The following is a 23760-nucleotide window of genomic DNA, read 5'->3' as shown; positions in this document are numbered from 1 at the left end:
CACAAGAGCTAGTGACAAACCCTGATGGCTTCCTGCCATCCCCAGCACAGAGGGTCTCTGCTCTGGGTGGCCCTGGCCACCAATTCCCAGGGACTGGGTGGGCAAGGGGATGCTAAGTCGGTGGGGGAGCAGGGTCCGGCGGGCTGGGAGATGTGCTGCGAGGGGCCAGCCATGGGCAGGGGATTGTCACCTGCTGCCCAGGCAGCCCCCAGCTAGCTGGTCCCCTGCGCTGTCCCCTCTCTGGTGCTTGGTGTGGGCAGGCTGACAGTGCCACGCACCAGCTGCCCCTGACCCCAGTGGACCCTACACAGGTTGTGGGACTCATCCTGCACACCACAGCCCTCGCTTTGGCTGTCACCATGGGGTCCCCCCAGACTCTGGCGCCCCGAGAGCCACAGTGGCAGGGGTGAAGTGAAGGGGACATGTTATGCCCCAGCCAGGATGCCAGCCTTGTGTTTCTGAAGATAGCTCAGAGCATAACAACCACAACACTATTGTCTTGGCTTTTGCAATCAAACACGAAGCCGCAGGTACCGGAGGCATGGGCAGGAAGCCCAGCTGTGTCAGGGGGGGCTGCAGGAGCCTGTAGGGCATCGCTGCAGCAGCACTGGCTGCAGCATCCACCCTGGCAGGGACATTTTCCAGGGGCAGCTGTGCAGCCCCATTCCCATCCCCAACACAGCAGGTGCCCCCAGCAAGGGATGGTGGGGAGCGCTCCAAGGTGCTGGGGTGTGCTGTAGCCTCAGGGTGCACATCGGGTTCTCCCCATGTCCTGCTGCTACCCTGGGAAGGAGAAGCAGCCCCCCAAATTATGCCTGGGTCACCTCACATCTTCTTCAGCAGCACTGACAAAAAGGGTTCTACAAAAGTCACACCCTGCAAGCGGCAACTTCTGTTGTAAAGGGTTTGATGTTAATATAGGAAGGGAAAATCTAAAAGCGAACTGCTCTGGTGAGTACCTCCAGGATCCCTCCTGCTCCCGGCACAGTGCTGTCAGGGCTTGGAGATGGGGATGTGGGGCTGCCCAAACTCTGAGCATGGCCCCTGGCATCTCCCGGCATCAAGCCTCAGAAACAACTCCTCCATTCGCAGCCAGTTTGGTGACAAGCATTTCCTGCAGCGATGCAGCCCAAGCACCCATCTGCTGCCAGGGGTGCCCAGGAAGGTGCTGGCCCAGGAAGATGCAATGTCCCCAAAGCAGAGACACTGTCTCTCCGGCATGGCACTTTCCTGCAGCAGAAACCGATGAGAAACCACCCACCCTGTGAGCCAGAGTCCTGGGAGCAGCCAGGGAAGGGGCGATGGCAACACGGACCCCCCTGCCACCCCTACATCCCCCACAGCGAAGGGCTGGGAGCCAGATCTGGAGGCAAAGGCAGGTGCCCTGGGGCATGCAAAAATAAAGAGAAAACATCAGCTCTCGCCTTCACCTCCTTTTATTCCTTCTCAATGGGCTGCACCCCACATTTTTCCACTGTGGTTGACCCCACCATCATTAGGGACAGAGCACTGGGTGCCCCAAAACACCCTGTGCTTGATGGGACTGGTGGCATTGGCATTGCCCCTGGGGCAGGGCTGGCAGCACAGGCTCAGCACCGCCTGCCCTAAGGGGGGGCAGCCCTGGCAGCAGCTCTACAGTCCCCAAGGCATTTGTGGAGGGATCCCTGAGCCCAACCAGGTCTGGATGCACCCATGGGTGCCTGCAAGGCTCCCATCCAGGCTTGGTACTGAGCACTTTGCAGGGTCCTGCCACGCTCAGCAGAGGGAGAACCGTCGGGAGTTGATGTTCATGCGGGTGACGCCGATGTGCTTGAGCGGCGTGGAGAGCAGGAAGGCAGCCTTGGGGGGGATGTTGCAGAGCAGATCCGAGTCTTCCTCACAGCCCTCGAGGCCGAAGGTGGCATCATCCAGCATCTCCTTGTGTTGGTGGCAGGCCTGCTCCACCTTCAGCCGGTGCAGCTGCGCCCGCAGGCGCATCAGCTGCTGTGCCAGGCGCTGGTCCACAGCCTGCATCTCCTGCTGCACGGGGAGGTGGGCATCAGGGCCAGAGCCGGACCGGCCGCTGGGGCAGCTGCCCAGGCAGTGGGGGTGGTGGGGCAGCAGGGCTGGGGCTTGCCCAGGGCACAAACCCACCAGGGACCACGTGCAGCAGGGCTGGGGCTTGCCCAGGGCACAAACCCACCGGGGACCACACGCACACGTGGCCCTGGGGAGCCCACACACTGTCCAAGGGCTGGCACATGGTCGGTGCCAGGGTCACAGCCCAGGGTCAGCTCAGGCACCCGTGGGTTTGTACCCGCCTGGCTTTCGCTGCCGGGGTCACCCCATGGAAGTCACCAAGGCTGTGCCACACCAATGAAGTCCACCACAGCTGTGCCACCAGCAGAGCAGGCAGGAGGGGGTGACAAATGCAGACGCCTGACAGAGCTGTGACCCCCAGCGCTGGGCAAGGGGACAGGGGCAGAGCTGCAGCACCGCAGTGTCACACGTGCCTTGCAAAAATCCACACGCACCGGCCGTGCTGGGCAGAGGAGCAAAGCAGCGTGCCATGGCTGGAGCGGCTGGAGCACCCTGGCCCGGGCACATCCCATCGCTGTTGCGTGAAGCCGGGCTGCCAGTCCTCCCTCTGCACGAAGGAGCCCTGTGGCCCCGTCCCTGCCTGGGGGCTCAGCTCTTGCCCACCCCTCGTGCCTCCAGTCCCTGTCCCTGCCTGGGGGCTCACCCCTCGCTCAACCCCTCGTGCCTCCAGTCCCTGCTTTGGGGCTCAGCCCTTGCCCACCCCTCTTGCCTCCTGTCCCTGCCTGGGGGCTCAGCCCTTGCCCACCCCTTGTGTCTCCCACCCCACCAGCAACTACTCACCAGCTCCATCCTGAGCCACTCCAGCGCCGCCTCCATGGTGGCGAAGCCACAGACGCTGCCATCCTGCTCATCCTCAGGGTGCCCAGGGCCCTGCCGTGCCCCCCATGTCCCCCCGGGGGTCCGACTGCACCAGGGCTGCCCCCTCACCCGGGCTTCCCACTCCAGGTAGGAGGGTCTCCGTGTCTGCAACTTCAACTTGGCCGCCAGCGCCTTCACGCCGTCCAGGCTCTCCTGCTCCCAGGTGGGCTCCTCCTCGCCCAGCTCCTTGAACTTCAGCTGGCCGAAGGGCATGGCAGCACCCTTGGGACCCCCCCCAAAGCCCCCAGGCAGACAGAGGTTCTGCCCCCTGCACCTGCAGAGTGAGGAGCACCCTGGCCACCAGCACCCCCAGGACGATAAGGGTTGGGGATGTCGAGGGCAATTCCAACGGGCAGGAACTTTCCGTATCCAGAGGAGCGCAAAGGAGGGGTTATTTGGGTTTGTTCGTTTTGGTTTCTTTTTTTTTTTTTTTTTCTTACTGTTGTTTTTTCCTTTTCTTGTCTTTTTTAGCATTATTGTCTCCAGCTGGGAGGAGTCTCCCTGTTTCCCTGGAGGAAGCCTTCACCGGGATACACTGGCAAGGAGGAGCGGGGATGATTTATCCCCGGGCGAAGCCGCCCTCTCGCACCGGGGGGGGCCGCAAAAACAGCCCAAGGACGGAAAAAGAAACCGGGCGGGGGGGGGGGGGACGGGGCGGGACACGGGGCGAGGAGCCGGGGGGCAGCTGGTGTCCCGCATCCCGGCCGGGCCCTTAAGGTGGAACCGGGTCAGGATCTGGCCGCTCCCCCCCGCCCCCCCCCCCTCGCCGCCCTGCCCGGTGCTGCAAGCGCTGCCCGGGGCGGGCCGGGGGCAGCGGGGGGGGGTTACGGGACTGGCCCGCGCCCCACCGGCGCCGCCTGCCCCGGGGACAGCCCCCCCCCGTCCCCGAAACCCTGCGTGCAGCGCCCCTGCTGCGCTGCCAGCCCCCGCGTGTCCCTCCCCACGGCCCCCGCGTGTCCCCTCGCTGTCGCACCCCACGCGGTGACCCCCCTTCCCCCCCCCCCCAGCCCGGGAGACCATCGCCCATCCCGGCCCCCGCCGGCGGAGCCGCCCCGGGCCGGGCCACCTTAACCCCGACATCCGCCGGCCCCGCCGGCACGGCTGGGTGTGCGGTCCCAGCTCGCACCCCGGGGTCCCCGCTCGCACCCCGGGGTCCCCACTCACACCCCGGGGTCCCCGCTCGCACCCTGAGCTCTCCTGCTTGCACCCCGAGATCCCTGCTCGCACCCTGAGCTCCCCTCCCTATGCCCTCTGAGTGCACTCTTTGCACTCTGAGGTCCCCTGCTTGCACCCCAAGGTCTCCCGTGCACCCCACAGTCTCCCGCTCGCACCCCGAGAGCCTTGCTTGCACCCCAAAGTCCCCCGCTTGCACCCCAGGCTCCCTGCTTGCATGCCGAGCTCCCCTGCTTATACCCAGCAGTTTCCTGCTTGCACCCTGAGATCCCCGCTTGCACCCCGAGGTCACCCCATCTCCCACTTGCACCCCAACATCTCCCACTCGCACCCCGAGGTCCCTGCCTGCACCGAGCCCGAGCAGGTAAGCACTGGGGTGGCCACAGCAGGCACTGCTGCCAGCTGCTCACCACCCTCCTCCTCCTCCTCCTCCTCCTCACCCAGGGCACTTGGCTCCATCCCCAGGGCCACGGGGGGCTGTGGGTGCAGGCAGAGCCCCCCAGCACCCTGGGAGCCAGGTTCAGGCTGTGCTGGGGTGCTGGTGGTGCTCAGCACCATACAGCCCCGGCATGGCAGGCCCCATGGCGGCAGCAAAGGACCCAGAGCTGCTCCCCGCAAGACAGCGGTTGCAGTGGCACCAGCTACCACCCCCCACGCCCCGCATGCAGCACAGCTGGCGTGGGGTGCGGGGTACCCAGCTTGGGGTCTGTGCACTGCTGGGGAGCCTGGCACCAGCTCAGCCCCCTCGGCCTGTGCCTCAGTTTCCCCATCTGCAGTGACAGCATTGCTGGGGGAGGAAACATGGCACTCCCCTGCATTTTGCAGCGAGGAAGCTCTGTAGGCTGTAGGTGACAATGTAAACACGAAGAGGGGGGTGAGGCTATAGGGCCCCGTGTGACGCAGAGGGAAGAGGGTTTGCGGGCTGGGCTGTCGCTGCAGGATTTCCCCTTTCTCCCTCCGGCCTTGCGGCAGCAGGTCCTGTGCCTGGCTGCCAGCACCGCCATGGAGTTCTCCGAGCTGATCAAGACGGCGACAGTGGAGAGCGTGCTGCTGTCGTGCATGGGGCTGCCGGCCGTGAAGGGCACCCTGTGCATCACCAGCCACCACCTGCTCCTCTCCTCCTGCCCCGGGGGGGACAGCCAGCCCGGCACCCTGGAGCTCTGGCTGCTCATCCGCAACGTGGATGCTGTGGAGAAGAGGTGGGTCTGTCCCCACGGCTGTCCCTGCGGTCCTTTCTACCAGTGTCACCCCTGCCTTAGCTGGAGGAGATCCCCCACTGCTCTCCCGGCGGCAGGGCACGGGCACCCCATGGCGCTGCCTGCTGAGCCTCGTCCCTCCTCTTCCCCATGGCCCACGCCGGGCGACGCTCGCGGCACCGGCCATTGACCTCCTCTTCTCCTCCGTGCCTCAGAGTGCAGAATTTAGGCTGGTACCAGCCCCCCCGGACTAATGACTCCCCACGAGACACCAGGTTTGGCTTTTAATGCTCTCTCGGCTCTGCTAACCCAGCTGGCAGCACCCGGCTTTGTGCTAACCACCGCCGTGCCCACCGGGCCCCAGGGAGATGCTGGAAATCTTGGCTTTGGACAGGCGAGCCCCCGGTGCCGGATGAGAGCCAGCGATCCCGCACCGGCACAGCCCTTTCGCTTCGCCCCGCTTGGCTCTCCCAGGGGGAGAGGGCAGCTCGGCGCTGTCTCTGCGTACATGGACCTACAGCTGGTCCTGAGCCCCCCCTGCCTCCCCCAGGATCGCTGGCTCCTCCGGCACCATCACGCTCCGGTGCAAAGACCTGAAGGTGCTGCAGCTGGAGATCCCTGGCATGGAAGAGTGTCTCAACATCGCCAGCTCCATCGAGGTGAGCTCCCGGAGCCTTGCCCAGGGTGCAAAGTGTTGGCAGGGGAAAGCGGCCGCCTGCAGTGTTTGCTCTTGGTCTGTCATTAACATGGGTAAACACTCTGCTCCGGGGCGGGCAGCATTGGCACCATTGGCACCGGGTGCCAGCGGGGCTGCTGGTGCCAGTGCCTGCCCCCCCAGCCCTCGCTCTCGGCTGGGATGTGGCCAGGAGTAGGGAACAGACCCAGGGTTTGCAGAGCCCTGGGGACATGGTGGGGACTTTCTGAGCCACCTCTGTGCTCTGATCCGCACCCCCTGCCCGTGACCAGCTCCACCTTTGCTCTCGCTCCAGGCTCTCTCCTCGGTGGACTCCGTGATGATGATGTACCCGTTCTTCTACAGACCCCAGAGCCTGAAGCTCGAGGAAGGATGGCACCTTTTCCCTCTCGAGCAGTACTTCCAACGGATCGCCTCACAGGTGAGCCTGGAAGGGAGGGAGCTGGCTGGGCTGGGGGCAGAAGCGACTCCCCCCCGCCATGCCGGGCTGCCCACTGGGGCTCACGCAGCCAAGACGGCACCCAAGGCAGCCCCCCTCCCCCCCATCTCCCCCAGACGAGCCAGTGGCGGCTGAGCGATGTGAACCGGGATTTCACCACCTGCCCCACGTACCCTCCCACCGTCATCGTGCCAGCAGCGGTGGACGATGACACCTTGCAGAAGGCTGCCCGTTTCCGGCAGGGCGGGCGATTCCCCGTCCTCAGCTATTACCACTGCAAGAACGGCACCGTGAGTCCACCTCCCTGTTCTGCCCCTTGTCTCCTCTCCCACCACTGCCAGCCCTGGGGTGGCTCTAAGCCCCCCAACCCCACAGGGTCCCCCCACTGCCCGCTGGCCCTCACCCCGCAGGCGATGCTCCGCAGCAGCCAGCCACTGACGGGCCCCAACCGAAAGCGCTGCCGTGAGGATGAGATGCTGCTGGGGACCATCCTGGATGAGGGGGAGCGAGGCTTTATCATTGACACGCGGTCGGCCCAGGCGGCGAAGCAGGCTCGGATGACGGGGGGGGGCACGGAGCCCAAGTCCTCCTACCCACAGTGGAGGAGGCTGCACCGGCCCTTGGAGAGGTGAGGGGCTGTGCTGAGGCCTGGCGCTCTCGTGACATGGGTGGTCACACTGCCCTGCTGATGGCATGGGGACTCCAGCCCCCTGCAAGACTCACCAAGCCCCTGACAGCGCTCTCCTCCCCTCCCAGAGGCCGCCCGCTGCAGGAGAGCTTTATTAAACTGGTGGAAGCCTGCAATGACACCTCAATCAACATGGACCGGTGGCTGAGCCGGCTGGAGAGCTGCCGCTGGCTGAGCCACGTCAAGGCAGCCCTGAGCACAGCCTGCCTGGCCGCACAGTGCCTGGACAGGTAAGGGGGGGGCTGCTGCCCCACGGCCCCCGCTTGCCCCCTTTCAAAGCTCTCAACACAGCACAAACCTCGGGCATCACCCCGGGCTCGCCAGCATCGCCCCACCCGTCCGCGCTTGCCCACAGGGAGGAGGCCAGCGTGCTGGTCCACGGGGCGGAGGGGACGGACACGACGCTGCTGGTGACGGCGCTGGCCCAGGTGATCCTGGACCCGTCCTGCCGCACGCTGGCAGGCTTCCAGGGGCTGCTGGAGCGGGAGTGGATTGAGGTGAGACCAGCAGTCCCAAGGGGGCTGGGGACCCCAGCCTGGCTGGGCGCACTCCCCCCACTCCTCTTCACCCCCGTTATTCCCCCTCGGGGGTCCCACAGGCTGGCCACCCCTTCCACCTCCGCTGCGCCCGCTCTGCCTACTCCCACGCCCGGCTGAAGCAGGAGGCGCCGCTCTTCCTCCTCTTCCTCGACTGCGTGTGGCAGCTGAGCCGCCAGTTCCCCTTCTCTCTGGAGTTCAGCGAGCATCTCCTCCTCACCCTTTTCGACAACGCCTACGCCTCTGCCTACGGCACCTTCCTCTGCAACAACGAGAAAGAGAGGCAAGTGGGTGGGAAGCGGGGACAGCACTGTCCCTTAGGAGCAATGCCGTGGTCACCACTGTGCCCCTGGCGCAGACCCTGTCAGATGGGGCAGAGTGAAGCCCTCCCGGTCATAGCCTGGGTAACCCCAGGCCCCCTGGGAGGAGCTGAAACGCTTCTCAACTCTCTGGCAGGTGCCTGTGTAAAGTGAGGGAGAGCACGCATGCCCTCTGGGCCTGGCTGAACCAACCTGGGGAGAAGAAGAAGTACCTGAACCCCCTCTACTCGCACAACGCCCTGGTCATCTGGCCCTCTGTCGAGCCCCAGAGCATCCAGCTCTGGCAGGGTGAGCTGGGTCCGGTGCCCTCCAAACCCACCTTCAGCTCTGAGCTGGGCTGGGTGGGAATGCTCTGCTTTTCCCTCTCTCGCCAGGGCTACGGCACAGCTGAGACAACACACAGCCCCTTCTCTCCTAGGTTTATTCTTCCGATGGATCCGTTCATCTCAGTACCTGGACGAGGCCTGGGCAGAGGTCCAGCGGTTAGCAGAGGGGGGTGACCCCCCAGTCAAGGAGAGCGTGGAGAGCAGGTTGAGCCGGTCCCTCTCTGACCCCGCTGCCCAGACAGAGAACGGACGATGAACGGCAGCGTGGGCAATGCGGTAATCCAGTCCCCACGGGCTGCTGGGCCAACGCGACACTGCAGCTTTCCGCAGGAAGCGCTGTGCGGGACACAGGCCCTGCGGAGCCTGGAGGACAACTCCAGGATGGGGTGGACAGACCCTTTTTGTAGCCTCTGGGCTGCACAGACTGAGCTTGTTTCAGTAAAGTGGTCTCTCTCACAGCCCACACCTGCTTTCTGCGCTTACGTCGGGGCAGGAGCAGCCTGCTCCCTCCCCAGCGGGATTTCACCTGGACCGCTGGTGGAGAAGGCAGCGGGAGGTCGATGTGCCCAGCAGCATCAGCCTCTGGCAGCTCCCACCACGGCGTGCCAGGCTCACAGCCCCTGCCCGGCTGCCAGGCACAGTCAGCACAGCAAAACTGAAGCAGCAAAACACACTAAAGTCACGAGGCCCTCTCCACAAAGGGCACGCTAACTGCAGTTCATGTGTTGCATCAGCCATGAAATCATAGAATTTCTCCAAGCTGGGAGCCAGCCCGGGAAATCTGCCCTTGAACCCAGTTTCGGGGAAGGAAAGAGATACAAACCACCCCTCCGGACAGACAGACACAGGGCAAGAGGGCTGGAAGGATGAGGATTTGCAACACCAGCGTACTAGCGCAGGAAATAACTGTTTCATGAGGAAAGCTGGCTCAGGGTCAGTCCAGCAAATAAACAAAGCACCAGAACCGGGTGCGTGTGTGTCATCTGGAAAACAATGACTGGCTGCTGCGCTTCCAGCCTGTTCACACTTCAGGGCCGGACCCGAACCATAGCTGCAGATCCTCCCCGGGAAAGAGTTAAGCTACGGCGGACAGAGGCACTGTCTGCCCATGGGTGGGGAGCCAGGCACCGCCAACAGAGCCAGGAAAGCAAAGCACTCAGGTTAATTCTGTTCCAGCCCGAAAAAAAAAGCCAAACCAAAATCAGAGGCGCTTTTCCTTGTGTTTATAAAAGATTTCTGTTTATTTCCTGATGATCTTTTTTCTCCCCTGATATATAAATATGCCCAGCAGGGCAGGAAGTCAGCATCCCCAGGGGCAGGCAGGCAGCCAGCCCAGCTCCCTCCCTTGCCTTCCCTCTACCTCCGGTGAAAGCCAGTCCTGCCCTTTGGAGCCGGTTGGGTTTCTAGCTCCCCACCTTCACACAGCCCCCCAAGTTTGCTGCTAACTGCTTCCCGCTGCCTCCTGCGGAGCAGAGTAACTTCAGGCCTTACAACAGTTCTGTGCAGGAGTCGATGGACTGCAGGAGGGAAGAGGAGGGGAAGTCCTCCTTTAAGCTTCAAATTCAAACTCGAAGTATTGGGGATCGAAGTAATGGATGCGAACGTAGCCATCCTCACCCCCGCTGCTGTAACTACAGGAGGAAAGACAAAATCACGGATGTTGTCAGGACCTCGCTGCCTCCAGGTTTATACCAAATAGTCGTGAGGTTTGTTCTCACAATGCCCCCCAAAAACTGATAAAGGAGTCACAAGACAAAACAAAACAATCAGTGATGCAGCCAAGCTGTGCAATAGGGCCTAAATGAACCCCCTGGTCAGCCTGGGGGGAGGCAGCAGGGCCGGAATGGGAGAATTAAGGAAGGTGCTTGCTCCGTTCCCACTGCAGAGCTCCTGTGAGCCTAGCCACATCCTAACCAACAGGTGGGCCTGACTTGACTGGGGCACCCTGCAAGACCCACAGAGATCCTCACCTCTTCCCATCGGGGTGAAATGCAACGCTATTTATCGGACCAAAGTGACCCTTCACTCTGCCAAACTCTTCTTCAAAAGCCAAGTGGAAGAACCTGGGAGAAGGAAGATTTAAATTATCTCAGGAAGTTGGGAGTTTGGTTAGGGACACAATCAGGGTTTCCTCAAAAAAGGTCTGCAAGTTTAATGATGCAAGATGCTCTGAGAAGAGAACCCTGGGCTGTCAGGAGTGAGGATTCAGCCCTGCCAGAGGGAAAGGACGAACCTTGCCTCAAATTTTCCAATCCTGGTGGAGGTTGTGGTTACATCCATGGCCTCTTGCCCACCACCAAGCACGACCTGCAACAGACAGAAGCCACAACACTTCAGTGCTGGTCACTCCACACGCGCTCAGCAGGAGCCAGGAGAGGAGGAAGCCAAACTTTGGGGAAGCCTCCTACTAACCCAGCAGATCGCGCCACCTCATGAGCAGGCCTGACTCCAGCCCCACGAAGTTCCCACCTCCCAGACACATCTGAAGATCAGAGGACACAAAGCTTTGTTCCCTGCACCAGCCTGCAGCAAAGCTCCCCAGACCCATTCCACAGTGATGTTTTTTTCTAGCTGGGCTGGTAACACTCCGTATTCCAGCTATCTGAGGCAAGTCACAGTAAAATTGTGACAACGAGCGAGCTCATTCTTACGTGATCAAAAATGGGGGAGAGTGCAGCAGAGTTCACCGGTCGCTCCGTCCGGAACGTCTTCAAATGCTCAAGTGTCGTGCAATCAAATAGCTAGGAGGCAAAAGGGAGAAATTTATTCTGCAGGAGGGCCGGCAACCCAATTAACTTGCACAAATCTGGCTGCTAGGCCTCACCTGGGCAGATGTTACCCCTACAGTTGCTCATGGGCACCCAAATCCCAAAAATATTTCCCCAAAATACTGGCCTAAGATATATCTCGCCTCTATCACTTTTTGGCGGTAGCACACTGCAGACATATTTTGGCAATGTTGTTTTCAATACTTGGCCGTTAATTCCATAGGGTGGCATCTCCCCTTTCACACCGAACTTTCCCCTTACTCAAATTTCTAAGGAGCAAACCTCTGCAATAGCCACGTCTCTGAGCAAAGTCCTGCAAGCAAATATCAACAGTCCCCTGCATTTCTGGTGGGAGACCTTACCTTGGCCGTGTTGTCCTTGGAGGCAGTGATGAACATGGTCATGTCCCTGGAGGTCTGAATATCGTTGATTTGCTTGGTGTGCTCCTTGATGTTTGAAAGCTGCTCCCCTGACTGAAGGGTGAAGAAGGCGGTTTCAGCATGCTGGCAGGCAAAGTGAGTGTACATGTGACTTCCCCATTAAAAAAAAATGTAGGAGATGTCACTGTCAGCTGCAGGGCAGATGTTGGTACATCGGCCTTGCTCAAGGGAGCTGCATATTTTAACTATCCTTCCATAAGGCTGCTGGTTCGAGCCAAAAAGGCCATATTCTGTCCCATGACCACACCAGGAATGCTGTGATATCCTCCCCCAAGCACTGCTGCCTGGGGAGATGCTGTTCCTTATCAGACTGACCTTGGCACTGAACTGGTTCAGCTCTCCGCTCTCATGTCCTGCGATGATGAACTCTCCCAGAGGGCCCCATACAGCACTAGTGATTTTGGAGTCACTGCAGGGAATTTTCATGTAAGGCTCGTTGTTCTCTGCAGGAAGGAAGGAAGGAGACAGAGAGACACAGTGACACTGGCTCCAGCGATCAACACTTCCCCTTATTCCCTGGTGCCAGTGCTGGCCTGGGTTCCTCACCAATCTGGCTGGGGTCCCGGAGATCAAAGAAGCTCACGAAACACTGATATCCCATCTGCTTGTCCGTGGAAAACATGATGATGTTTCCTCCGAAGTCGAACCCACACGTCCTCACCGCTGAGCTTGTCTTCACTAGAGCGAGCTGCTTTCCTGAACGCAGAGCAGAAAACGACACTTCACTGGGTATTTGATTGCAAGGTTAATGACAAAGATCAGCTGAACGGCAGGGTCAGAGGGAGGATGAGAGCACTGGGCGCAGCTGACAAGCAAGTTTGGCGACCTGCAAGCTCTCACTGCACATTTTGACTACTTGGGTGGTAAAGTAAGTCAATTCACTACATATTCACCAGAAACCAGGCACATACACAAACCCTCTCCCCTCCAGCAGTCCAAGTTAGGATTCAGACCTCTTTCAGGGGGATGAACAAGCACGTGTGTATGCTGCCACCACGTCCTGCCAGCTTAGTGGACTTCACAGCAGGACAAAGCTGGGACACAAACGCAGCTGTGTGGGAAAAGTCTTACCTGTTTCACAGTCCCAGAGCCGACAGCTGTTATCTGCAGAGCCAGTGAGCACATGTCGTGTGTCCCCTACGTCACCAGTTAAGGAATATCAGTATGTTCTCAGCCCTAAAAGCTGCTGTCTAGATACCATGGGAATACTTATAAACACGAGTAAGAAGCCCTATCAGATATTGGGCAACATCCATTCCAGGACTAACAACACTCCAGTGGAAGCAGACACAGAGGCTAAGTGTTCCCATTACAAAATCCACAATTTTCCTTTTGAAATGTTAAAGAAAAAGGCTCCAGCTGTTGCATTAATGTACCCTTTGGAGACCAAAGGCCTTGTGCAACTCAAGGCACCTTCCCCAATCTCCCAGGGCCACAACAACAAAAGCAGTGATGCACAAATGAGGGCAGATGGGGCACACTGCATGTGTTATTCCAGCCTGGGGGAAAAAAACAGTACCCAGAAGACAGAGTAAGGGAAAGACAGCGGAAGAGTTCAACGCACTGTATTGTCCCCGTGCTCCTCTTCAAGAAAAAACAGCACAGCAGTTGGGAGGAATCACCTTAAGTGAATCACTGTAAAGAAAAATCCGGGACAAACTGGTTTCTGCAATCAAAGGATACAGTCTGCATCCACACACCAGACAGCTCCTGTATGGCCATTGTAGGTGCCCAGCCTCTCTCCATTCACTGAATACCAAACATTGACAATCTGGGAGAAGAAAACAACCCAGCACACCTCTTACCAGCCGGATTAATTAACGCGACTGATTAATTATCGCGGTGAGGGTTAGCTTTCAACAGGGGAGGGGAGCAGGGCCCGCCGCACTCACGGGATCCTTGGCCACGGTGAAAAGCAGGTCTCCCTCGCGGTTGTACTTGATTTGCGTGATGGAGCGCTCATGGCCCTGCAGCAGGATCGGCTTCTGCGAGGGGGGAGACGCCATTTAATGCTTCAGGCCAGACGCGGCCGAGGCCGCCGGGACGGGGCTCCTGGGCCGCGGGGCCGTGGGGGGCGGCCGCCCCCCACGGCCCCGCGGCCCAGGAGCCCCGTCCCGGCGGCCCTACACCGCCCGGTCACCAGTCACTACCCCCAAAACTGCCCCCGCTCCATCCCCTCTCCTCACCATGGCGGCAGCGCTGTGGCGAGAGAGCCGCACGGGCACTTCCGGGTCAGAGGGCGCACAGAGCGGAAATACGTCACCGTCGCTATGGCGCCCGTGGGTGAGCTTCCGGGGCTGAGGGGAGAGCGCTGCTGGGCGGGGAAGGGTCGGCCCTGAGGGGAGTAGAGGGGGTTTCTCTTAGGAAGGGAAACAGCCACCGCTTTTGTGGGGGTCTTCCCTGAGGGGGGATGTGGCTCTGGGCTTGGGTTGCTTGTGAGGCGTTCGCTGAGGGGAGAGCGTGGCCGTAGGCCGAGCCTGCAGCGGGGCCTTCCCTGAGGGGGGATGTGGCCATGTTGGCTGGCTCTGCTGCTTTCCCTCAGGGGAGTGTGGCCGCAGGCCGGGCCCTGCTAGGGGCCTTTCATGAGGGGGATGCGGCAGCAGGCTGGGCTTGCTGCAGGGTGTTTCTCTGAGAGGGATGCGGCAGCAGGGCCTGAGTGGGGACCTTCATGATGGGAGACAGCAGTGAGCTGGGCTGGGGGAGGCTGTTCCTGTTCGGGGGTGGCAGTGAGCCTGGCCAGGCCCTCTGTGGGGAGATGAGGGCAGGTTGACCCGGTGCGGGCCCTCTCAGGGCGGTGATGGCAGGGCTGGTGTTCCCCTGGGGCCATCAGGCCACTGAGCTCAGGCTGTGCCACAGGAGAGGCAGTGGTGCTGGTGCTGGTGGCCGTGCTGTGGGGCAGCACCGGGCCATTCCTGCGCACAGGTGCGGCGGGGCTGGAGGAGGTGCAGTGCCAGGGCCGCCTGCAGCAGCTGCTGGCTGAGATCCGCTTCCTGGGCCTCAACTACAAGGTGAGACTTCGTCTGCTTCCTGGGCCTCAACTACAAGGTGCAACTTTGTCCGGGCTCTGGGGCCAGGGAGGTAGGAGGGTGTCAGGCTGCCTTTGGGATCACTCCTACCTCTTTACTTCTGGACTTGATACTTAAATATTCCATTTATCATCAGAATTCTTTAACCTCAGTAATATTTCATTTAATTGCCTATAGCACTGCCTCTTCCTGTGCAGAACTGAGACCACTTTTGCAGGCAGCAGGTCATTAACCCTCATATTTTGCATGAAATAACCACAGTCTGCCTTCTGCAGGCTGGGGAACTAAGGCATTGAGCAGGTTGTGACTGGCAGTGGAATCACTAGAGTGCCACATTGCTGCTGCCAAACACAGCACAGTGCGAGTGGGTCTGGGGTCCTTCATTGCCCACTCACTGGGGGTGCGCGTGGTGGGTTTGCAAGCAGCAATTGACAGGCTCATGTTCTTCCTGCAGTACATGGTGCCATTTCTGCTCAATCAAGGTGGATCTCTCCTCTTCTACCTCACCTTGGCATCAGCAGGTTAGTTCTCGTTGCTTTTCTGGAGTGGGTTATTTGGGATTTTGGGAGGATCAGTGCTATTGATTAGTCTGGTGATTCAGCTAAACATCAAGCAGCTGTCTTGCCATAATCACAAAACAGTGTCTTACAATGTGTACAAGATTATCCATTTGTAAACTGCTTGTGTTAAAACTGTTCAATTTCAGATATGTCCCTGGCAGTACCGCTCTGTAACTCCCTGGCTTTGATAGTCACGCTGGTGACTGGGAAGATTCTGGGAGAAGACATTGGTGGTAAAAGTAAGTTACACTTCAAACACATCATCTCCTGCATCTATTTGCTGACTTAATAGTTTGTGGGCTACCCTCTGGTTCCTGAAGAACAGCAAATACCCACCAAGGGCTTTAACTAGTTAAGCAGCAGTTCTTGCTACAGAACCCAAAAAGGAAGTGAAATGGACTTGTGGGCAGGGTTAGTAAATGTGAAGATAGAACTGGCTATTCTAAGCTAACAGCGCTTAGAGGCCTGAGCCTTTACCTAACTAGTTATTTAACTATAAGAGAAGCACTAAATAATATGCCCACCATGGAAAAAGAGTGCCCCATAAGCCCCCAAATGTTAATACCCATCCTTTCCTTCCCTTACATCCTACAGTAACATTACCCTGCTCAGAAAGTAAGAAAGTGGTGGGAAACTTGAAAACTTAAGAACACCAGGAGCCAGCGCAACAGCTTTAGGAATACACTAAAGTATTTCTTTGTTGTTTAAGCCTGGTTCTTGCTAGCCAGATATACATCAGCAGCAACATTTTCTTACAAACATGCTTTGCTCAATGTACATGGGCAGTCCAACCATCCAACCCCTTCAGAACTCATCTGGTCCAGGTCATATCTGTCTAGACATTTATGCTGTCCTGTTTACCATGGCATCTGAGCACCCTGTATTTAGCAATGAGAAGATCTGAGTGACTGGCATTGAATTGTGCAGGTTCCCAATATATTGTTTTTCATTTCTATAGGGGTTGCAGCAGGAATGCTGCTCACAGTCCTTGGAGTCATGCTCTGTGTCGCTGGTTCGTGAACAAGACACAGTGAGCAGCAGAGGAAAAGAACCTGTTCAAAGGTAACCCCCCCATGGCTGGAGGTGGAGCTTCTGGCTCAGCAGCAGACCCTTTGGCTCAGTTGCACCCAGGAAGCTGTATTTTGACACATGGGTGTCAAAAAGCTTGGACTGTATTCCCTGAGCACCAGGGTGGAACAAGGCCTGTTGCAAGGACATCCTATTTAATGTCTTGAGTTAAGGAATTTTTTATCTGTGGGTGTTTCAAGGAAAGGACGGTCGTCTTGTTCAGTGCTGAAGGGATAATAAATGATTAATAAATCATTCAGCGTGACTTTCTGGGCCTAACTGATATTTGTATAGAAGGGATCTGTTTAGGAATTCTCCCTTTTTGTGGCCAAGCACATGAAAGCAGTTTCCTCCACTGTGCTCAGCTGTGATGTACCGGGTCACACTGCACAGTCCCTATTTTAATCTGTAAAATAACAACAGTGCAGTTTGCCCCTAGGGAGGGAAGGGTGTTTTTCTTTTCAGTGAAATTATCAGTCCAAGAGAGCAGATCAATGACAAAAGGAAAAATCTTTTATTTTAGTTATCCTCGTAATTAATCAGAAACCCCACGGAGGGAAATACAAACAGCCTTGCACAGAGACAGTTAATATAAGAGCTGTTTATTACGCTGACTTTTCCTAGATCAAGCAGATGCTCCTGAAACAAGTTAATAGAAACAAAATGTGTATAGTCTTGGGAACAGGTTTGAGTGTTGCAAACATTATCCAAGCATTCCAAATCAGAGGGACGATGATATGATGAAACTTCTTTATAAGAAGTTTCTGACATAGAATAAACTTCTGGGCAGACCTTTTGTTGTAAAGGTGTGTATTCTAGTTAGTAATTCTTCCTTCCCAAGTTCAGACACACACCAGCTTAATTAGAGTTCAGAAAAAGCAGCTGTTTCCTCTGAGGAAAGGGGGAACATCTTCATTATTTAACGACATCGTGCATCTGATTCCTTGCTCACTGGTACTCTGCTTCTCAAGCCTAGATGATGAGTATGCTTGATTTTTTAGAAGAGTGTGTTAATTCATCAAAAAGTGTGGCCAGCCTGTGGTGGTACAGAAATCTAGGATTCCCCTGCTTTTGTTGTCTTCAGCTGTGCAGATATCCCTGTACCTAACTGTCCCTCTTTTCCCATCACACTCCCTTTGTGAACTCTTCAGAGCTCTTTGCTGCCAAGGGCAACATCCTTCGGTGCTGTTTATCCTCAGAGTCACTGGCATCCTTTTTCCTTGCCACAGTCTTTTGTGATTTGTCTGCAGTCCGTGCCTTTTGGCAGTGAGAAAGAAATACAGTTATTAGCACCTCACTATTGCAGAAAGATTCTGGGACTAAATTCCTGGATTCCGTTTCCAGTCTTACCATAGCTTTGGTATGCAAAGTTGGGATTCTACATTAAATTCAACATTAATTAATGCCTAGTGATTCTCTCTCTCTCTGCAGAGGAGAGCTGTGAACACGCAAATGTAGTAAAAACGGTACAGCAGAGTGATCTGGGCGGGGGAAAACAGCGGCACCAGATTGCCCACCCCACTGAGAAATGCCAGCCCAGTCTCTAAAGCAAACACAGCACACCAGGCTCCCCATTGAGCCGAGAAGTCAGGAACCATTAGCTAATTCTTTACTAGGCCTTTCTCTAATTTAAGTTCAAAGGAGTTATTTTCCTTTGAAGTTTTAGTTAATTCAAAGAGGCTACCGAGGCAGAGCTGTGAATCACCTGCAATATAATGCATGTCATCCCATTACATCAATTCTAAATGTCCTTGTGAAAAGTTTAAAGCATTAATGCCACAAATAATAAGCACCTTGCAGACATTTTTCAGACAGAATCTTGTTTCTAAAAACTACTTTTCTCTCTCCCCCTTTTAAAAAAAGGGGTTTAAACTTGTTACTATCTAATAAAATGTGTTCGGTCATTTTATGAATTACGTGTTTATTCTGTGCCAGCTTCTAATCTTCACCTGGCTACAGGCAAGTTCTGCTTAACGAGTTGTATTCGGGGTTACTGAATTCTAGTGTAAGAAATCAGAACACAGCCAGGAAGGATCTTACATGCTTCACAGAGCCATTAAGTGGAATAAATACCTTACTGTGGTGTATCGTTTTGGCTTTTGGTATAAGTTCTGCAACTTCCTGGAATAGGAACAAGAATAGAAGTAGTACACACAAAAAAAATCGAGGAGAGCCTTTGATATCCTTACTGTAGTGGGAAGCTGTAACTCTTACATTCCAGAAGGGAAATATTCATTACCCAGAGGACAATCTCTCCACTTTCTAAAATGCAAAGCCCTGCAGTTACACACTGTCCTCTGGTTTCTGAAGTTCCCTCTGGTGGTTACTTTCATCTTTACACATTGTAGGGAGAAGCCCAGTGCTTCGTAAACCTAATAGGACTTAAAACGAGCGAGAAAATGGAAGGACTTCCCCAAGCAATTGCTATAAACTACTGATTGATGTGTTCTCATAGGCTGTCTCTGAATGGAGTTGGCCTCCCTGCTGTGCAAAACCTGCAGCACCGACAGATTCTAGTGGGACCACAGGTACTTCCCTGCAGCAGTAAGACTCCTAACAGGGCAGAAAGTAATTTCTCAGACCTGATCAATGGGTACGTCCACCCTTGCGTGTCCATCCTCCTTTACTGCCTGGGAACCTCGCATCTCCTTCCTCGGATCTCTGGGTTTATAGACACTTTCTTCTGCGAGGAGAAGAAAAGAAAAAAGCTGTTCAATGGGTATTGCAGATAGCCATGGCCTGGGCTTGCTGAGGCTACAGAAAGTCCTCATACAGGCCCAGGAGAGGAAAGAAGCAGAAATAAAGAAGTTATTGGATCCATCACTGCTTGCTTTCAGTGCACCTGCAGGTGTTTTCTTCTTTAGCGTCACAGTAAAGCCAGTCTTCCTCTACCCTTCCAGCAGTGTCCTTTACCTTGATCAGGCCAGCGCTGCACATTCCTGTTGCTCCTTCTGTTCTGCCCTGCACGGACAGGTTTAGCATGGAAAATGGACTCTTCCTCTTTGAGGCGAGATTTCCTGGCTTGCCTTTGCCGTTGTGGAAGAGCAGTTGGGGCCTTCTCTTTCTCTGCAGCTCCTGTGGTCTGCACCCTGTGACTGTCCAGCTGAAAGTATTCATCACACACTTCTGATAGGTCTTCTTGATAACGCAGTTTATAAAACCAAGAGAAGTTTCACAGGGCAATCCCTTACACACTGCACTTTTCCCCTGTGACCCTTGATCACCCTTGATCCTGACTGGTACAAAGCTGTAACACTGCATTCTCTGGCTGGAGTTCTAAGCTGCTACTACAAGTGACAAAGATACAGGGAACACCTGAAACACTTTTTGCAGTCACTGCTACCTGTTGAGGTGGTTCAGCAAGAGCGGAGTCACCAGGTCTGTCCTGGGAGCTGGCACAGAGCTCACCAAACTAAATACAAACAAAAAAGGAAGAGTAAATTTTAAAAACCCAAAGGCACAGATAGCCCAGATGCACGTTTCAACGGACAATCTAAGACAGCCCAGCTGCTGTATCTGTAGTCTCTGTTGGGCATTTGACCCCCACAGTGAGCAGGAAAGATAGTCTAGCTCCAGAGTGAATTCTCCCTGCCTATCAGCCAAAAAGGAGAAGAGGTAAGTGAGGCCACTTTAAAGGAGCTTTTCTTTGGGTCGTGAGATTTAATTCAAGTGTGATTTGGCCGCATCGCTGTCTCTAGCTCCTCTCCTTTGGGAATGATACCAAGCAAGGATGCTGTAGCTATGGCAGTTGGGAGCAGAGGTATGCCTGCACAAAAGCAATGGCAGTCATTGCACACAGTCCCATGCCAACTGAGCCACCTACCTTTCTGCGGTATTTTTTGCGCCTGCTATTTTGGTGGTTCCTGTAACAAAGAAGCAGCAGATTCTCAGCATCAGGCAGAAGTCGGCTGTAGGAGGACACAATCTCCCCTCTTCCCATAGGAGAGGGCCCCTGGAGGTGTTTTTCCTCAGCACAGGTAGAGTGGATCACATTCCCGTTATATCACAGTGCCCACCCACCACAGGCCTGTGAAATTCAGTGCCCAGCCTAACGGGCAGGTGTTCCTCAGTGCTTGACGAACACTTAAGTGAGGAACAACCAAACTGCTTGCTTTCTGTGGTGCTGAGCTTTGAACTTCAGGGACTAACCATTACAGCAAAAGCTTTGAAAACACATTCTTTCTTCCTAACTTCCAACACATGAAGCAAAACCCCAGCCCCGAAGCACTGAACAGGAGGGCTACAAAAAGGATGGCTTTAGCTGAAGACCACCATGGAGAGAAATCTTTAAATCACTCTGCCACAGCCTATGTACCACAGTGTCCTGCGTGCAGAATCCTGGGGCACCAGCAGCTCAAAGTAAGGCAGTTTTTTGTACTCCTCATTTCCCACTGCCACGTAGTAATTGCCATTCAGCAGCTCCTCTCCACCAGACACCTGGGTTCCATCCAGCCTGCAGAGTCTTGAGGAAGAGACAGTAAAGGGTTTAGAGCTGTCACAAGACCCTGAACAACCCCTCAGCGTGGAAGCGGTTGAACAAGTGAAAAGTGGTAAAACAGGACCGAGACAAGGCAGAGAGGATCAATCATTCTTAGTATTACTCCAAGGAAGCATGCAGAAATATTACACCCAGGGATCAGCGAGATGCAGTAGATCTCAGCTTTCTCCTTGGGTGCCAGTAAATGGATGTATGAGGAGAAGGTAGGCTGTTTGTTGGATAAAAGCCCCTCCTTCTAGATATAAACTTTTATGCCATGCTTTACTGTTTCCTTATCGCTTTCTCACCAGACCACCAGCAACATCAGCCCTCCTCACAGCTCACCCAGGATATTGGGGTTAAAGATGGGAAAACCTGAAAAGCAAATGAGTTTGCAGAAGCAGACTGGAAGGGCTGTTTGAACTCCCAGTCCACTGCGCTAATCGGAGCTGCTGACATTCCAGACATGAGGAAAGGCGGGCCAGCAGTGCCTTATCTGGATACCCACTTGTTAACAGCTCCGCTGCGCAGGTCGGCTTTCTTTGTCAGCAGGGCCAGGAGCGTGTCCCACTGCAGTGGGGTGCTCTTGGGGAGCGGCAGTGGGAAAGGAGGGCTCAGCAAATCCCCATTCCGGAAAACACTGCAGCAGAAAAAACCCAGAGCATATGAGGAGCCAGTATTCCCGTAGCTGTGGATGATGGGGAAAAGCGCACAGCCACTGGTGCCTTGGCAATATTTATAACAAATACTTCTGGTAGAAGCTGAGAATTGTCCCTGTGGGGCAGCATTCCCAGAATCTCACAGAGGAATTCCCTCCTCCAGCCTCTGAAAACATTCCCAGAGATCCTCCAAGGAGAAAACACTGAGGCACTTACTGTATCGTGCAGGGCAGGCGGGCGTGCTTCTGCCATCGTGCCAAGACGTTTGACTTCCAGGGGGCTACAACGCGGAACTAGAGACAGAGTTCAGTGCAGAACAGGGACAGCCCTGGGACAGAGCATCCCAGGGCTATTCCCTCAACCAGGAGCTGCCTGCGCTGGGACACCACCCGCCTTGCCTTCAGTCTTGCTGCTGCTAGGTGGGGTTTGCTGTCAGCAACACCAAGCTGGAGAGGCTCTTTGCATTGCTGAGCGCGTCACAGAGTTGCCAGCCAACCTCCGAGCACACGTCCTTCCCCTGCACTCAGGGGGACGAAGGTACACAGCAGCAGCCCCTGCGCTGTCTCACATGTCCTACCGATTCCTGTGGCGCTTTTGCCTGATCTCAAACAGGGACCTCGCAGCCTTAAACCTCAACTTTAGATTCATCAGCGCCAGCTCTAATGCCTCTCCCACCTCCCTGCTCACTCTGCACCCCCACTCACCCCAGGGACTCACCCGCAGACCCTCGCTGGTTCTTGTCCCATGGAGGTCCTTCCTTCCGTGATTTAAATAGCTGTGGGAACAAGGCAATGATGTTGCCGTGTACCAACTGGGCCACAGCTGGCTAAAGAGCAGTGAGAAAACTACCGACTACTCTGCCTTGGTGCATCGCTGCCAGATGTGTGGGTCACTTCTGGAACAATTCTCCAGGTGCTTCACCTTATGGTCTCCCAGAACTTCAGTCTAGATTACAATCTGCTGTATCTAAGAAATTCCCTGGCAAATACAGACCATTTCAGAGACCCAGAAGATTTCATCCCTTGGTGCTACTCGCTGACCAAGGCTCCAAGGGCTGGCCAATGGACCACCTCCTCACCGAAATGCAACATACACCAGGGAGCCATATTCACCTGCCACACAACACACACAAACTCTCAAGCGTTAAGCGATGCCGCAAAAACCTTCTTTAACCCTCTGTTAACAGTTCTACTTTTGTGCAGGACTAGAAAACAAAAAAACCCTCCATCAAACCAAAGCAAAAGCATTTGTTGGCAAATATAGCGCAACTATCAGCCCTGCTGAGGAAGTGGGCAGCAGAGCCTCCCACACACCACAGAACAAGGCGCGCGGGAAGCAGAGCAGCACCCATCACAACATCCTGCCAGAGGACACACGCCTCCCTCAGCATGTTTTCTTCTGAGAGTCAAATGATCTTATCAGGAATATTTGCATTTCCCATGTGATCTAGAATATGTCCAGTAGTTTCCAGGAGGAAAAGAAACGCATCAGTCTCTGGTTTTCCTTGGGTTTGTACCCCTCTTACCTTTTTTTTCCATTCACACCCCAATACATTCCCCACAGAAGTGATCTAAAGCCGCCTACCAAACCCAGAGACCAAAGGTCTGTCTACTCACTTGAGCTTTTTGAACTTTTCAAAGCCTGCAGCCACGTACTGGCACCCGTCCTGCAGGTCCCCCAGCTCAGCGATGCGGTGGCCATGCCTGGGTGTGTAGAGGTTCCTCACAGCCAAGGGCGCGTGGATGCTCTTGGTCACCTCATTCAGAAACACCTCGAAGGTCAGGAATCGCCGCTGGTTCACTACAAACTTCCTCCCAGGGAAGAAAGGGTCACCGTTGCGATACACCACCACATTCTTGGCTGGAGGTACTGGAGCTAAGCCACAGGAATTCATCCCCCAGTTCATCCCTGTGGGTCAAGCAAGCCCCAGAGCAGTGTAGGGAGCAGAAGGGAGCTCCGGCCAGCCTCCTGCTGAGCCCAAACCTTTCCCTGTTGTCCCTTCCCAGCGCAGGCTGGCCGCAACTTGCTGTCTCCATGGATGCAGGCCCAGCAGGAGGAAGTTGTGGCATCAACCAACCTGCAGAGCACCTTCCTGCCTGAGAACCAGGAACCACACAGCTCTTTAGTCCTCAAACACCAAGTACAGCCAGCTCCCTCACTAGCCTCCGTGGCCACCGGGCTCAGATTAACAAGCCTGGAGGTGCAGTAAGTGCCAGCATCTTTATGGCAGCAGCTCACATCCCATCCAGATGCTGTCACCCCCTTGCCACCACTTGCTACCTGCATGAGGAGTGCAATGGGTTTCTGTCCTGTGTGGATGGAACAAACATCCACATCCCTGTGGCCTCACCACCCTTTGCACTGAACAGGTTGCCATGGGTCAAAATGGACCACGGACTCGCCTGGCTCTGCCCAGGAGAAGGTGACAAGCCAGACAGGAATAGGCAGATTCA

General features: G+C 55.8%; 4 protein-coding genes and 1 non-coding gene across 7 annotated transcripts; 2 read left to right on the top strand and 3 right to left on the bottom strand.

Moving 5' to 3' along the window:
- Positions 1-1420: 1420 nt before the first annotated feature.
- FAM167B (family with sequence similarity 167 member B) lies at positions 1421-3845 on the bottom strand. Of its 2 annotated transcripts, none has more exons than XM_005239784.3 (2): positions 2860-3845; positions 1421-2019 (listed from the first exon to the last, which is right to left on the bottom strand). In XM_005239784.3, exons 1-2 carry the CDS (start codon positions 3409-3411, stop codon positions 1756-1758), a joined length of 816 nt encoding a protein of 271 aa, XP_005239841.2. In that variant the 5' UTR covers positions 3412-3845; the 3' UTR covers positions 1421-1755. The 2 variants fall into 2 exon arrangements, with proteins under 2 accessions (XP_005239841.2, XP_027645855.2); XM_027790054.2 differs by having other exon boundaries at positions 1421-2016.
- A 149-nt stretch (positions 3846-3994) lies between these two features.
- Positions 3995-8772, top strand: LOC101910821 (myotubularin-related protein 9-like). Of its 2 annotated transcripts, XM_055798151.1 has the most exons (12): positions 3995-4474; positions 5072-5309; positions 5522-5581; positions 5857-5965; positions 6296-6421; positions 6556-6729; positions 6850-7067; positions 7196-7357; positions 7483-7624; positions 7726-7946; positions 8120-8271; positions 8402-8772. In XM_055798151.1, exons 2-12 carry the CDS (start codon positions 5113-5115, stop codon positions 8563-8565), a joined length of 1725 nt encoding a protein of 574 aa, XP_055654126.1. In that variant the 5' UTR covers positions 3995-4474; positions 5072-5112; the 3' UTR covers positions 8566-8772. The 2 variants fall into 2 exon arrangements, with proteins under 2 accessions (XP_055654126.1, XP_055654127.1); XM_055798152.1 differs by lacking the exon at positions 3995-4474 and having other exon boundaries at positions 5020-5309.
- A 748-nt stretch (positions 8773-9520) lies between these two features.
- On the bottom strand, positions 9521-14031 carry EIF3I (eukaryotic translation initiation factor 3 subunit I). Its single transcript, XM_005239819.4, has 12 exons — positions 14007-14031; positions 13704-13876; positions 13410-13502; positions 13201-13288; positions 12589-12654; positions 12064-12213; positions 11833-11960; positions 11440-11550; positions 10961-11050; positions 10543-10616; positions 10280-10372; positions 9521-9940 (listed from the first exon to the last, which is right to left on the bottom strand). Exons 1-12 carry the CDS (start codon positions 14029-14031, stop codon positions 9859-9861), a joined length of 1173 nt encoding a protein of 390 aa, XP_005239876.3. The 3' UTR covers positions 9521-9858.
- A 494-nt stretch (positions 14032-14525) lies between these two features.
- On the top strand, positions 14526-16436 carry LOC101910478 (uncharacterized). The gene is made up of 4 exons (XR_008746208.1): positions 14526-14562; positions 14998-15064; positions 15250-15342; positions 16062-16436. It is a non-coding gene; the product is annotated as an uncharacterized LOC101910478 (transcript).
- An 860-nt stretch (positions 16437-17296) lies between these two features.
- DCDC2B (doublecortin domain containing 2B) lies at positions 17297-23618 on the bottom strand. The gene is made up of 11 exons (XM_013301079.3): positions 22924-23618; positions 22025-22082; positions 21524-21600; positions 21157-21288; positions 20487-20633; positions 19995-20034; positions 19515-19583; positions 19085-19274; positions 18754-18854; positions 18245-18292; positions 17297-17428 (listed from the first exon to the last, which is right to left on the bottom strand). Exons 1-11 carry the CDS (start codon positions 23211-23213, stop codon positions 17297-17299), a joined length of 1284 nt encoding a protein of 427 aa, XP_013156533.1. The 5' UTR covers positions 23214-23618.
- Between the last annotated feature and the right edge of the window lie 142 nt (positions 23619-23760).

This window comes from Falco peregrinus, chromosome 3, assembly GCF_023634155.1.
Source record: "Falco peregrinus isolate bFalPer1 chromosome 3, bFalPer1.pri, whole genome shotgun sequence".
NCBI classification, from domain to species: Eukaryota; Metazoa; Chordata; class Aves; order Falconiformes; family Falconidae; genus Falco; species Falco peregrinus.
The sequence above is the reverse complement of the archived record's forward strand: the minus strand, read 5'-3'. Positions and strand labels throughout refer to the sequence as shown.